General features: G+C 33.3%; 3 protein-coding genes across 9 annotated transcripts in view; 1 reads left to right on the top strand and 2 right to left on the bottom strand.

Annotated features, from left to right (window-relative positions):
• The window catches only part of LOC132158928 (E3 ubiquitin-protein ligase UBR5-like), a 59,019-nt gene extending 55,926 nt beyond the window's left edge, over positions 1-3,093 (top strand). For all 6 annotated transcript variants that reach the window (XM_059568560.1, XM_059568558.1, XM_059568561.1 and 3 more), the window contains exons 55-58: positions 9-122; positions 366-510; positions 1,547-1,632; positions 2,384-3,093. In XM_059568560.1, coding sequence (XP_059424543.1) covers positions 9-122; positions 366-510; positions 1,547-1,632; positions 2,384-2,596 — 558 coding nt within the window. In that variant the 3' untranslated portion in view covers positions 2,597-3,093. The remainder of the gene's footprint in view (positions 1-8; positions 123-365; positions 511-1,546; positions 1,633-2,383) is intronic.
• Positions 3,094-4,691: 1,598 nt separating this feature from the next.
• On the bottom strand, positions 4,692-12,555 carry srsf10a (serine and arginine rich splicing factor 10a). 2 transcript variants are annotated; one of them, XM_059568571.1, is made up of 6 exons: positions 12,385-12,555; positions 11,051-11,155; positions 8,782-8,885; positions 8,421-8,592; positions 6,653-6,703; positions 4,692-5,429 (listed from the first exon to the last, which is right to left on the bottom strand). In XM_059568571.1, the coding sequence occupies exons 1-6, from the start codon at positions 12,447-12,449 to the stop codon at positions 5,177-5,179; spliced, it is 750 nt and encodes a 249-aa protein (XP_059424554.1). In that variant the 5' UTR covers positions 12,450-12,555; the 3' UTR covers positions 4,692-5,176. The 2 variants fall into 2 exon arrangements, with proteins under 2 accessions (XP_059424554.1, XP_059424555.1); XM_059568572.1 differs by lacking the exon at positions 11,051-11,155 and adding an exon at positions 10,384-10,651 and having other exon boundaries at positions 8,782-8,921; positions 12,385-12,529.
• A 716-nt stretch (positions 12,556-13,271) lies between these two features.
• On the bottom strand, positions 13,272-14,341 carry fabp10a (fatty acid binding protein 10a, liver basic). Its single transcript, XM_059567146.1, has 4 exons — positions 14,170-14,341; positions 13,826-13,998; positions 13,438-13,527; positions 13,272-13,361 (listed from the first exon to the last, which is right to left on the bottom strand). Exons 1-4 carry the CDS (start codon positions 14,291-14,293, stop codon positions 13,311-13,313), a joined length of 438 nt encoding a protein of 145 aa, XP_059423129.1. The 5' UTR covers positions 14,294-14,341; the 3' UTR covers positions 13,272-13,310.
• Positions 14,342-14,550: the final 209 nt, after the last annotated feature.

Below are 14,550 nucleotides of genomic sequence, written 5' to 3'. Positions count from 1 at the left end.
TTCTGCAGGTGGAGCTCCTCTCCGGCGGGGTCAACATGCCTGTGACGCCTCTGAACGTGTACGAGTACGTGAGGAGATACGCAGAGCACCGCATGCTGGTGGTGGCAGAACAGCCTCTGCATGTGAGTGCACTTCACACTTCAGAAGTTTGAACCTCTGCCAGATGCTTTTATCCAGTGTGACATCCATTGCATTCAAGCTAAACGGTTTTCAGTGCATGCACTCCCTGAGAACTGAAGCCAACTTTTACTGTTCGAGTGAGGATACAAGAACATGTGCTCTCATCTGTGCTATTGCTTCGTAAAGTTCTGTCAAAAATGAGGAGAAGCATGCAGATGTGTAAGTGCAAGGATGTTGTTTTGCAGGCCATGAGGAAGGGTCTTCTAGATGTGCTTCCTAAGAACGCTCTGGAAGACCTGACGGCTGAGGACTTCAGACTGCTGGTCAACGGCTGTGGAGAAGTCAACGTCCAGATGCTCATCAGTTTCACCTCTTTCAATGACGAGTCAGGTACATAGTTTTCTCTTGGTTCTCCAAGATGCATGGAACTGATACATCTTTGCCTTTATAAGAACTTGAATTCAGAATGATTTGAAAATGTGACAGTTTGGAATCTTCATTACATTTGTAACAATTATAACATTGTTTCTTTTTTGAAAGTTCCAATTAGTCAGTCAGTATTTTTTTTGTGAGACTTCAAGCATTTTCATCCTTTGTATTTTTAGGCACAATTCGGGCCAGGATAAATCTTTCACAATCTTTCATCAAATCTTGCAAGGTTTCTGCAGGACTTAGAAAATTAAGGTCTTAACTCATAATTCATTAAGGCTTGATATTCAATGTTGCATGCACTGCAAAAAAAATAAACATAACATAAACATTAAATCGAGATAGATTTACTTTAAATGCAAAATGAAGAAATTAAGTCTATCTTTCTGTGAAATTGCAAACGAATCCCCCAACATTTAGTTACTTGGAAAACCTGAAATAAAAGTAAAAAAAAAATCTGCTTGTTGCCAATGTCTTAATTTAGTTGAACTTGGAGTACCGAAAAAAAAACGGATATAAAAATGACAAGCACACAACAAAATTGCTAAGACTAATTAAAATTAAAAACCAGAATAGAAAAAAAATCAAATAAGAAACCTATAACAGTATCTCGGTGATAGTAAAATAAGTGTTCAACACATGAGCTGCAAACCGAGCTTTCGTTGCTAATCTTTAATGTGATATTCCAGTTTAATTTGCAACTTTTGGATGGAAGCATAACTGTTGAATATAAAGCACTTTGTTCATTATTACACATACATTATAAAATTATTCTTTGTTATAGTGTATAATTTGGAGGTCTTTTTTGTAAGACCTCATTGAATACAAAGCATATTTTATTGCAATATCCGGTTGTTTTCAATGGTATTATGCAATCACTTTTTCAGCTCATATGGAATGAAATAAATCCGATCTGTTTGTTGAAATGTTCATAACTGAAGAATGAGCAGTTTGTATGTTGTTGGTCATCTGTAATCGTGTGGTTTTGATCGTCCAGGTGAGAATGCAGAGAAGCTGCTTCAGTTCAAGCGCTGGTTCTGGTCCATCGTTGAGAAGATGAGCATGACGGAGCGGCAGGACCTGGTAAAAACATGTTTTTTTCTCTACACAATATTAAGGCTAGGACAATAAATCGATGCATCGTGAATTGAGTAATTGTTCTGCATCGTTCTGAGATTATTTGGTATTCCTGTAGCTCAATTGGTAGAGCATTGCGCTATAAAGCGCAAGGTTTGGGGTTCGATTTTTGGATAAAAGCGTCTGCTAAATGCATACATTAAATTTAAATTTAGTTATTGGAATGCATTGCAATTTCTCTTTCGAGTCGATTCTGAGCTTAGTTTTGAACAGCAGATGGCGCTGTATGCTTTAGAAATAGCTGTATCTGTTTGCATCCAAATCCTTACACACCACTTGAATCTAAAATAATCGTTCATACAGTTTGAAAACTTTGAACAGAATTACAAAGGTAACTCGAGGGTAAAAGCTGAGGTGCAAGTACATTTAACCACTAACGGGACTTTTTCGTGAGCATTTGAGTGTGCTGTTAAAAACTAAGCTCAGAATCCATTCCGGAGAGAGTCGTGATGCATTCCAGTAATCTCACGATGCATAGAACTGACAGGAAGAGCATTGCAATAGTCCAGCCTGGACAAAACAAGAGCTTGAACAAGGAGCTGTGTTGCATGTTAAAGAAGCCAAATCTGTTGGACTGGACAGAGTTATGCTCGGCTGACTTTCTCAGACCACATTGATAAAACTATTTCGATTTATCATGCAGCCCTGTGTAAGCCTGTGACAGATGTTAATGCATTGGTGTGTGTGCCGCCCACAGGTGTACTTCTGGACGTCCAGCCCGTCTCTGCCGGCCAGTGAAGAAGGCTTCCAGCCCATGCCCTCCATCACCATCCGGCCGCCGGACGACCAGCACCTGCCCACCGCCAACACCTGCATCTCTCGCCTCTACGTGCCACTCTACTCTTCCAAACAGATTCTCAAACAGAAACTTTTACTAGCCATCAAGACCAAGAACTTCGGTTTTGTGTAGATGAACGAACCGAACCCTGTTTAATCGTTGTGTAATATTACTAGTACCATTTTTGTAGATTTATTTTTTGTCTATACAGTTTTATGAAATGTACAAAGTGCTGTCGCATCCCTGGCAGTCTTTTCTTTTTGTTTTTGGTCTGCGTTGCAAACGCTGGACGGCTTGTTCTTATTTTCTTTTTTTTATTTCCGTTATCCGAGTATAATGCTACATTCCTGCATTGGCTTTTGCGAAGTTGAAGCCTGCAGCTCTATTGGCTTGAACTGTAACTTCCCGTGACTTTGGCCTGACGTTAAACTGTCCGCCAAACCCAGCCAAAGATGACAGCAGGAGTATTTAAAGAAAAAAAGCTTACACTGTGATTTGATTTTTTTTCTTCCCTGACCCTAAACATAAATATTACGATCACTGAGAGTTCACTGCTGCCTTCGTGGACAGTCATTTTTTCTTGTATAGAGGGAGTAGGGAATTTCAGAAATAAACTTGGATGCAAACTAGTGTTGTGCTGCTTCTTTTTTTGAGTACTTCAGTAACACTTTACAAAAAAAATTCTTATTTGTTGATGCATTAACAATGAACAACATTTTTTTACTGCATTTATTAATATTTTAATGCTATTTAATAATAATGATCATGATCGCAGTGCATTAACTAATGTTAACCGATACAATGTAGTAAGTGTCAAATTTAACATGAAATAAGATTAATAAATGCTTTATAAGGTTGTTCCTGTTACTAAGTGTTTCCAATACTTTTATGTAAACATTTGTAACTGTATTTGCCTCACTGTCTTGAAAGTCTTTTAATTGGTTTTGAATATTTTGTTTATAAATCAAAGTCCAACTTCTTCACTATTTATGGCAATGTTGGAAAAGGTATACTTGCAAAATGCACACTAAAGTTACTTTAAGAAATGCTCTAAGATGCTAAAAACTTGCATTTTACAGTCTGGTCACATTAGAAATATTATAAGATTCTGTGCATAAGTAGGAAATTAAAGCAGCTCTTTTGCATTAATCCACATGCAGTGCACAAGAAACCTATTTACTACAGAAATATATGCATTTTTATATAGACTTGTATAATTACATGGCCATTCTATTAGTATTGAATATCCAGGTGACCTGTACTAAAATGCAGGGCTAAATTGTGTGAAGTGTTAAATATTATGATTCATCATTTGACTAGACCACCAAGTGCAATGCGAAATTTAATTGAAAATACAAATATTGGTGTATGTCCAAGATAATTAAATATGCAACATACAGTTTACGATTATTAGTAACTAGTTTTTGAAATATTTGCTGTACATTTAAATACAGCTTATAAAAATATAAACTGATGGTCGTTTATGACTGGTATTTTTTGTAAACTAAGCAAATTGCATCAAAGGTCAATGAAAACTTGGTAACACCAATAATAAATTATGCATAATTACATGCAAATAACTCTTAAGCCAAACCCTGAACCTAACCCTATAGTAAGTACATTAAATAAATATAAATGTATACTTTCACTACGTTTAATTAAAGCTGGTATCATTTTATCAAATGAAGCCCCCAGCTGACTCAAGCCTATAATTACCATATAGTATTTCAATAAAAATACAATTAGTAACATTACACTGAATTGATGACAGATCAAACTATTGATTTTAAAATACTGCGTATTAGTAAATGTTGCAATAAAGGTCAAGCAATGCTGTAAATAGTTTATTTTTTGTTTTTGTTAACTAAATGTAGCCTATTATAAACTCATTAACAAATCAACTAGCCACCTTCATATATAATGCTATGAACAGTTATAGAAGTATTTTTCTGTGATTTTTGGAGTGAAATCTGATTAATTGGTTTAAAAAGGTAAGCTGATGTAAATCAGTGTACGATCAACGGTTTGGAAATAGCCTACAAACGGAAAAACAAGTCAACTAGCGAAGTGCTGAAAAGGGGAGGAGCTACATACGGTTTATCGCTAAAAACACAAATACGTATTTTTTATTTTATATAAAGTTTTAAAAAATAAACTTTTGCTAAATGTATCAGCCAAAAATGTGCGTTTTGGGCTAGATGCAAAAAGAAAAAGCATCACGCAGACAGTGCTTGAATCAGGTTTATTTTGCAATGACAAAAAATACTACGTCTTTAATATAAACCGATGCTACGATCAAGACTTGACAAATACAAATTGAGTTTCAAATACATTATAACCTTGGAAAAATCAAAAACATTAACACTGCGATCTTTCCGAGCAAACGCCAAAAAAAGATATCATGGGTAACCCCCCCCCCCCATTATTAACAGTGTTTCTGCATGCATCTTTTTACAAACAAACAGAAAGAAATAAAACGGCTGGTGCTCTGCTCATCTTTGACTATAAAAATAAAGCCATCTTTATACTGGCATCAAAGCACGTTTCTTACAAAAGAACGAACTGCATTGACAACATCAAGTTTCAAGCGAGTTGCATCGTTTGTTTGGGATCCAAAAAGAAGGAGAACAAGCAGAAGCTACTGCGCCGTCATGATTAAACACAAAGATTGAATGAAAGCTGCATGAGACTGTATTTAAGAGCAGAGCGATGCTAGCGGCCTCCAGACTTGCATCCGGCCCAGGATCTGGAGCGCGAGCGGGAACGGGACGGTGAGCGGGAGGCAGAGCGGACGTGGGGCTCTTCCTCACGGGATCCGGTCGACACCTGCAGCTCTTCCGCCCGAGGACTAGCCGATCTGGACCGGGAGCGAGAGCGCCGGCTCTTGGACTTGTATTTGGAGTCACGTGAAGGAGATCGCGAGGCTGATCGGTGGCGTCTGTGGCCGTGATCACGTGACCTGTGTCTGAACACACAACATTTGATTTAATGATCGTTTCCAATGTGGGAAACCATCTTTGATGCTGAGCTTAATGCATTATTGTTTTGGTGCCATGAATAGGAATGCACGATATTAAGAGTTTTGCCGATATCCGATATACTATTCATTGTCATGTAGGTTTAACTTTTTTGTCAAGTTGTCCGAGCAGTACAGCCAAACTAAGTTTCTTGTAAAAAGTAAAAAAAAAAAACATTTATAAAAAAAATTCAAGTATGGTGGATATTTAGGACAAAACGGGCTAAGATAAAAATTAATATTCATCCAGATTCTTCAAAATATCTTTTGTGTTCAGCACAAGAAAGAAATTAATACAGGATTGGGTGAGTAATGACAAATAAAATTTTAAGGTGAAATATGCCTTTAATGACTAAAGTAACTTTTTACTTAAACATTACCAACAGTCTACATGTAAACATTGTGTATTTTGACAGTATTAGCGCAAAGATAACTTAGTTCAGTAATCACCAGCTTTTTAGTGCATGCTTTGAGCGTATACTTTCAGAAAAAGCGCACATCAGAATGAAATGTTTAACTAGTAAGGCTTTAAAGCACATGCAAATAATGTAACTTTTGTGATTGCTTTAAAGTCGTCCAAATGAAGTTCTTACTCTACTAATCAAAGATTAAATTTTGATATATTTACTGTAGAAAATTTAAATAAAATATCTTAATGGAACATAATCTTTACTTAATATTCTAATGATGTTTGACATGAAACAAAAATTTATAATTTTGACCTATACAATGTATTGTTGTCTATTGCTACAAATATTTCCTGTGCAGAAATGATAAATCTTTTTACTTTTGGTTGGTTTTGAGCAAAAACATGTTTGTTAGACTTTATTAAAATGAAGAGTACATTGAAAGTTTTAAAAATGACTGTGATTTTTAATAATGTAAGCTTTAGCTTCTGACCTTTAAATCAATGCAGACTTATGATTGTGTGACATGGATACAATTTTATTTATTCAGAAACAAGTATCTTAACGATATTTGTGTATTTTACTTTCATTTTATTACAAATAGTCCAACAGCGCCCTCGAAGTATCGGCTTATTTTTTTTGTGTTTACATTTTAAGCCTTTATCGGCCAATACCGATAATTTTCCGATAATATCGTGCATCCCAACTATAAACCTTTAGAAAGAGAAAAACGCAACCTCTTGATGTGAATGCAATGAATTTTACCTGTCATTCTCACGACTTCTGCTCCTCCGGTGTCTGCCGTGCGACCGAGAACTGTTCAAAAACATGCAATATATCAGCAAACAGTGGTTTAGAAAGCAATGCTTTGGGGATGGTGGGGTAAAAGTTTAAAATGAAAAATACATTTTTATTTATAAAAAAATTATAATAAGAATATAATTGTAAAAACAGTTTTTTTTAATGTAGACAATATCAGGGTGTGATTTTTTTTTTTCAAATTAAAATATTAATATTATATATTCGAGATGATATTGGATTTTTGCCGATACGCAGATATTTTTCAACTAATTTGGCCGATACAGATATATTTCCTTTTGTTTTTAAACAACAAAATCTCTCCTGTGCAGAAGCTAATTATTATTATTTTTTGGTTAGTTTTGAACAAGGAGTTATTTGTTAGAATTAAACAATAATGAAGTTTTATAATGACAGTAAACTAAAGATTTTAAAATAACTACAAATAAACTATTCAATCACTGGATTTATCTATTACTTTTTTGAGAAAGATGCATTGGTAACTTAACATTCGTAAATGGTCTAAAGCAAAATAGTTGTAAAAATTTTGAAAATCTTTTAGTGCTCATAATTTGTTTTAAAAAAGTAACATATTACACATCAATGAATACATCAGTATTTATAAAATTAAAGTGTCATATTTGTGATTTTTTTTGTTCATCTAAGCTACAGCTTCTAACCTTTAAATCAAAACATACTCATGATTTTATGGCATCAATTAATGCTTTATTTAATCAGAAACAGTCTAAATATTTGTGTGTTTTGCATTCATTTTAATAGAAGTAGGCCAACAGCGCCCCCTTTGGAATTAAAACTCCTTACTGAGCTAATGTATTTCTCTTATCGGCAAGACATACGTTTTCATATCGTTCCTATACCGATATTTACATTTTTGTAGCCATTATCGGCCAATTACGATACTGTTTCAATAATATAGTGCATTTCTATTATATATAATATATTATAGTTTGCGCAGTAAAAAAAAAAAAAAAAAAAGTTCATTATTAGGAAAAAAAAAAGTTTTTTTTTTTTAATTGTAAAATTCAAAAGTGAAAAAAGTATAAATAAATAAATGCCTCTAACTTTAATGAGGGTGGTTTATGGATATGTTAGAGAAAATTCTAATGGGCAGCAAAATTTGAATTAACTAATTTTTATTAATGATTATTTTATATATTATAATACAGACATTATAATAAAAATAAGTTCAAGGATGTTTTTTGGGGGGAAATTATATTTTTGCATTGCTCATTATTAGTTAATGAAACAACACTTGACTTAACAGGACCTGTAAAGTGTTACTATATAGATTTTCTACTACAATTCGAATCGAATACAATTCACTTTTTCTGTTTGTATCTTAGACTGATTTGAAATCTGGACAATCTTTATCTCACCACTAAGCGTTCTTCTAAATAGCAGTAAAAGTTTTAGCTAAGAGTTTTCTCTTAAAACCAATTACAAAGCTGCTGAGACAAACTTGTACTAAGGAAAAGAGAGAAGTCTGAAGCTGAGAGTAAGGGGGCGGGGCTAACCTCGTTGCTGTGGATGATGTCAGCATGCTTACTAACTATGCACTCAGTGATTGGCTGATAGTCTCTGTCAGAGTTTTATACATAGAAATACTGTAGAGCACGATATTACGTTGCCATATTCAAATAAAGGTTTAAAAAGAAAAATGTTAATTGCAACATTCAAATAAAACGGGCCTAGATCAGTACGAGTTTGTTCTCACTCTCTGGGGCTTCCTGATCTGCGCGGGCGGCGTTCGTATGAAGGACTGCGAGATCTGCTTCTGCCATAACTGCGGCTGCGTGAGCGTCTGCGCCGGCCGTCGCGCTCATAGTCATCATACCGCGAGTCGCTGCGAGGAGAGCGCTTCTCTTTGGATTTCATCTGACCAGGAGCTGCACATGACAAAAAGACAAATGCATGCCAATTAGTAATATTTTATTATATATTTATATATATATATTAAAAAATATACATATATTGAAAAATAAATATTTAAATGGATTTATACAAAAAAAAAAATTAATTTTTGCAGTTCAAAAAAGTTGTATTAATTTTTGGCATGCAGAAAACCAGTGTCATACTCTTCCTGTCTCCTTGAGCAAACTGAATCTCGATCTGCCGTCCACAGATCCACTTCCTGTCCAGGTTGTGCAGCGCATCCTCTGCGTCTCGGACGTCCTCGAACATGCTGATGAGGTTAAGGCTTTGCATTTTTACAGGTCTGACACACACACACCGATGAACATCCATATGACAGAAACTGAACGCACCATCTCACCAAAAACATTACAGATCATAAAGCAAAACACAAATAATCATCTGAATTAATTCTGATAAACGGCAACGGTGTTTGATGAAATTAATACACAAGTGTATTTAAGGGTGTTTCTTCAACTTCAGGCACTTTTGTGTGAAAGAATCATGAAAAAAATCTAAAGAATATTCTAATGGTTTTCATGCAAAAAAATATTTTTGTGAAAATATGATGTGTGTATTAATACATTTTATTCATAACTTTTTGGTTTGTGTATGTTTGATAGAAATATGGGAAAAAAATAACGTATTAAATATTAATAAACACTAGAAGCATTAAAATAAACAACAAAAATGTATACTAAAATTAATAATAATAAAAATAAAAGAACCACAAAATTATTTAAATTAATAAAAATATTAAAACTAACTAGAAAAAAAATTATTATAAAAATGTTAAACTTTTTTATAATTAGTTTTTATATAATATTGAAATAAATAGTAACAAAAGCACAACTGATAATTTTTTTTAAATAAAAATAAGATCTTATATAGAGAATTATTTACTAATTGATCAAATTTTAATACTAAGACCGAACGTAATAAAATGAAAACAAAATTAAATAGCTAAAATAATAAAATTGACAAAATTACTAAAAAAAAAAATACAAAAATATTAATAAAAACTAAACCTACTATAAATATATGAAAGCTAAAATTTATTATTTTTATTAAGGTTGCAAAACAAATAATCACATTCAAAATAAAAGTTTGTTTACATACTGTGTGTACTGTGCACATTAAGTATATATAAATAAATGTTATTTATAAAATAAACATGCATAATATACCACACACACACACACACAGTCCTTATTTTATTCTTGTGTGTATATTTATATACATAATATACACAGCACACAAACATATATTTGTAAACAAGCTTATTTTGAATGGGATCAATCATTTTGCAATCCTCATTTTTATAAAAAAAATTTAATGTATAAATAATAAAAATGACAAACATATATATATTGTTCAGTTATTTATTATGCTATCTATATATATATATATATAAATATAGCATAATAAATAACTGAACAATTATTTAATAATTTATAAATAAATATAATTTTCTATTTATACAAATTTTAATTTATAAATAAATACAAATAAAAAATATGAATGCACACTAAAATGACTAACTGGACATAAATAAAAAACAACATCAAGATAAAAATCAAGTAAAACTAAATATTTGAAAATGAACCGAGTTCAGAAAGTTCCTGCAGTTACAGAAAACCCCAGAAACGTTGAAGGACACAGGAGCGAATCAAAGGGAAAGATATGATGGATTGTAAAACTGCCTTTGATTACGAACAGAAATCATGTGTTCTTTGATGGTAGGATACAGCATTAAAACAGGTTACCTTTAACATGCTTGACCTTTGACCTTCAGCTTGACCTTTATTGTCTTTAACCGCCTCCGAGAAGGACTTGGGGATGTCTGTGCCCAATAACCTTTAGTCTTTTCCTCTTTCTTTGGTCAGAACGAGGCCTTGACTCCAATTTTGGTCCCCTTTGAATCTTCAAGCTTTAACTCTCTCTTTATTGTCTTTGTCTTGAATCTACTCTACATCGGCCCTTTTATATACTCTTTGTAGGGAAGGTCTCCAGAACTGTATGTCTTTACATTTTCTGAGACAACAACAGAGGAAATATAAGGTTAGGAGACAAACATCGGACACGTCCACGGTCCAATCAAGCTTTAAAGAGACTTTATACCCAAAATCACAACCGTTTTCATCCGATTACAATGGAAGTGAATGGGGACTGGAGCAGAGCCGCTCTAAAAAAAAAAAATGACTAAAACACCATAAAAATAAGTTTACATTGAAATAAGTGATTAAGGGAACTACCTACCACTCCGGTCCACATTCACTGCCATTATATGGAAAAGAGCAGCTTGGACATTCTGCTCAGTATCTCTTTTTGGCTTACACAAAAGGAAAAAAAGTCAGATTTCTTTTTAATGAAACATCCCTTTAAAAGTTCACAATCTGTTCTTTCTTTTACACATTTTTCTATAAAGGATATTGTACGTATGCAAATCCTCTTGGTCGCCGTGAATAGAAGTCAACAGGAACGTAGACATCTACTATAGGTCCGTAACGACCAAACTCACGACGCAAATCCTCTGGCCTAAAGTACCATGAAATCACAGGACATTCATTCGTCTCTCTGAGAGCTTTGAGGAAAATCACACCATGTAAGCTCTCAGATTTGCTTCAAATTCCCAAATTCATGAAAAATTAAACGACCCATAATCACGAGGAGACTCGCCAATCCTTCTGATTTACATTGAACATTGAAAAAATATATATAAATAAATGAAACTTGGTATTTAAAAAAAAATGAATAATAATAATAATAATAAATAATAATAATACAAATCAACACAAAATTACAAGAAATGCTGTCATATACATACATACATATATATAACTCTGATAAAAGATTAAAACCAAAGCTGAAATTATAAATGACAAAAAAACATTAAATAAAACAAATATTAATATTTGAAAAAATACTCATAAAAAACATCCAAAAATTACATTTCTAAATTAATAAAAAATAATTATACATTCCCAAAATAAACTAAATATAATTGTATTATAAATTAAACCGTAATATTTTAACATACATATTGCTTTAAATAACAACAAATTACAACAACACTAAAAATTACTTAATATTTTTTTATTAACTTGATTATTAGGAAAAATGTATATATATATATATATATATATATATATATATATATATATATATATATAACTAGAATAGTATACGATTTTTTTCCGTATGGACAAAAACGAACGGAAGAAAAATCCTAACCAGTTTACTTTCGTTGAAACATAATTTCTGGTATATTGCCTTATACTGTATAAGGGGTAGGGGTATTATTGGTATTTTGGGAAACATATACAGGCTGATTTAAGCAGTTTGAGCAGACATTATAAACAAACAAAAAATAACCCACCAAGATTTAAAATCTTCACTAGATTCAACACGAATCGATTAGTTGAAGCGTTTCACACTAAACCTGGGCTAAAGATACCGTGATTAAGATAGTTTAACTTTGAAACGTCACTCATTACGTATGCAGCATTCCTCATGAATATTCATACATCTAATCCCAGCCAAAATAGGAAGAAACCCAATCCTGCAGCAAATATTAGACAAAAAACAGTCTACATATCAAATAAACATATCAATTATGAATTTAGCTTTAGATGAGCGTCGAGTTTTGATGTTTATTAATAATACACACGACATATTTCTGCTAGTGAGGGATATTTTAGCGACGCAAACGCGGCCGACGCAGACCGCTGCACTAACTACTGAAGATACTCACTAAACGCACTAACCTGCTGTCATCGGAGATGTTTCTGATGAACAGAGACGTGTTTGGAGGTCGCATGTATCTCGCCATGTTAAAAAAAATAGCAATCTTTAGCTCCTCAAACGCACAGAGAAACACGAAGCGCGCGAAGGCCGCAGTCCTGATCGACGTGCTCACGTACACTGGCACACGCGCATGCGCGCCATGACGTCACCGCCGGGCCGAGACAAAGATTTCTGTTTGCATAATTGTTTTAACTTTTTTTATTATTTTATAATGGCCTGTTTTTATTCGAGAATATAAAATATAAATATTTTGTTATTTTAGATAAATTATTTTTAAAAATGCATGTTTTTTGCATGTTATGCATGTTACTGTCTATGGTCTATGGTTTACATACGACGCACGTTATGTTGTTTAATATGGACTTTATTAAAAAAAGTTCAATATTTACGAAAATAAGCCTTTAAAGTTATGAATGCAGATGTTTAATAATATCTAAAAACATTACTGAGTCTGAAAAATAAAAAAGCTGTAGAATGTTTTAATATCTGGGTTTTTTATGTTTATTTCTTTATATAAATATCTTTATTTTTTATTTATATTTTTCATTTTATCTTAAGGAATATCTTTAAAACAAACAAACATTTATTCAGGGAGAGCAACACATAGGCTGAGATCTGTTAAATTAAATGTAAGTAAATAATCTTTTTTTTTTTTTTTTTACAAGAATATTTGACATTGGGGCAGGTTATGTGTGTTTTGTATGTTGATTTATTAATTACAGCACATGCTGGCCTAAAGGTTTGGTATTTCTGTATGCTACCATTTACATTTTTGTTCATATTTCAGGAAATATTAAGAAAATGTTTGTTTATTTGAGCGATGAACCAAATCACAAGAAGCACACACTAGGATGATAAACCAGAGCTTTATTTAAATAGTAACTCTTCACATCTTTTTGCTCCTCCTGATCATGGTGGTTCCTCCTACTGTCAGGGTCTGGGAAGAGAAAATGGCAAATGTTCATATGTAATACACACCTAGACAGGTCTGAGCTCTGATGAGCAACACAAACCTCCACCATCTCTCCTCCCTTGATCTCCTGGATGTGAGAGAACCGATCGGTCTGACACACCAGCTTCCCTCCCTCCAGTCTGACAATGCACTGAAACACACGAGAACAGATGCATCGTCCGGAAGAAAATATTATTCATTATGAACTGTATTTTTCATGCAATTTATTCATAATTATTCATATATTCAAAATTTTATTTGCCTATAATATTACAAAATATTATAAATAATTAATAATATAAAAATTCTACAGTATATAATACATAACGTACATTTAATATATATATATATAATTTTCTCTTTTTTAATTAAGAACTGAGCTTCTGTACTCTAAATCAACTCTTCTTGAACAGTTCAACATCAAAATATTTTAGAAAAACATATTCTACCTTGAGTTTCTTGCCGTCCATGGTGGTGATTTCAGCTTCCTTGCCGACGGTGAAGGAGTTTGTGACGGTTTTTCCAGGGGTTTTGGATGTGATGGTGAAGTCGTTGCCATTTTGATGGATTTCAGTCACTGGTTTAACATCCTTGGCCATTTTAATGACATCTTCTGGCAGAGCTGAAAGGAAGAGAAGCAGAAAGATTGTGAGTGGTCGCCCAACAATCATAGCAGGGAATTCAAATGACTCCAGATGTCTCTCAGTTTATTTCCCAAAAGCACTGCATGCATAAAACAATGCTTATACAATGCTTTGGGAGATGCAACTGTTATCATTTGACAGAAACTCACAGATGGCTCTCAGAAACTCCTCGTAGTTCTCCTGCACATAAACCTGCCACGTTCCGCTGAAGGCCATGTCTGCTGCTGATCGCACCGCTGGCAAGAGCTCAACACAATGTGAGGAGACGTTCATCCCAGACCACTACTTATACTCTCTATGAGTTTAATCATTCACATTCTGGCTGTTTCCCTGCTGTTTGAACAACCCAGAGTTCACTGACATCATTTGTGGGGTCGTGCCTCTCTTTTAAAAAGAGCATTTGACTTGCATCCCATCGTTTATTAAATCTTAAACAGAATTAGAAATCTGTGAGGTTCACTGAAGGCAGAGACTTTATTTTTATTCATTTTTATTATTCGGCAAGGATGCATTAAGTTGAGCAGAAGTGA

This window comes from Carassius carassius, chromosome 15, assembly GCF_963082965.1.
Source record: "Carassius carassius chromosome 15, fCarCar2.1, whole genome shotgun sequence".
NCBI lineage: Eukaryota > Metazoa > Chordata > Actinopteri > Cypriniformes > Cyprinidae > Carassius > Carassius carassius.
This window is presented reverse-complemented; position numbering and strand designations above follow the sequence as displayed.

Excerpts from the sequence above, each read along its gene's own strand:
- srsf10a (XM_059568571.1), bottom strand. The coding sequence starts at position 12,449 with ATGGCGAGATACATGCGACCTCCAAACACGTCTCTGTTCATCAGAAAC. Across the intron at positions 11,156-12,384 it reads AACATCTCCGATGACAGCAG|GCCAGAGGATTTGCGTCGTG; the intron begins GTTAGTGCGTTT and ends ATGGTACTTTAG. Across the intron at positions 6,704-8,420 it reads AGATCAGGAAGCCCCAGAGA|TTCTCGGTCGCACGGCAGAC; the intron begins GTGAGAACAAAC and ends GTTTTTGAACAG.
- fabp10a (XM_059567146.1), bottom strand. The coding sequence starts at position 14,293 with ATGAACGTCTCCTCACATTGTGTTGAGCTCTTGCCAGCGGTGCGATCA. Across the intron at positions 13,999-14,169 it reads GGAGTTTCTGAGAGCCATCT|CTCTGCCAGAAGATGTCATT; the intron begins GTGAGTTTCTGT and ends TCTTCCTTTCAG. Across the intron at positions 13,362-13,437 it reads AGGGAGGAGAGATGGTGGAG|ACCCTGACAGTAGGAGGAAC; the intron begins GTTTGTGTTGCT and ends TTCTCTTCCCAG.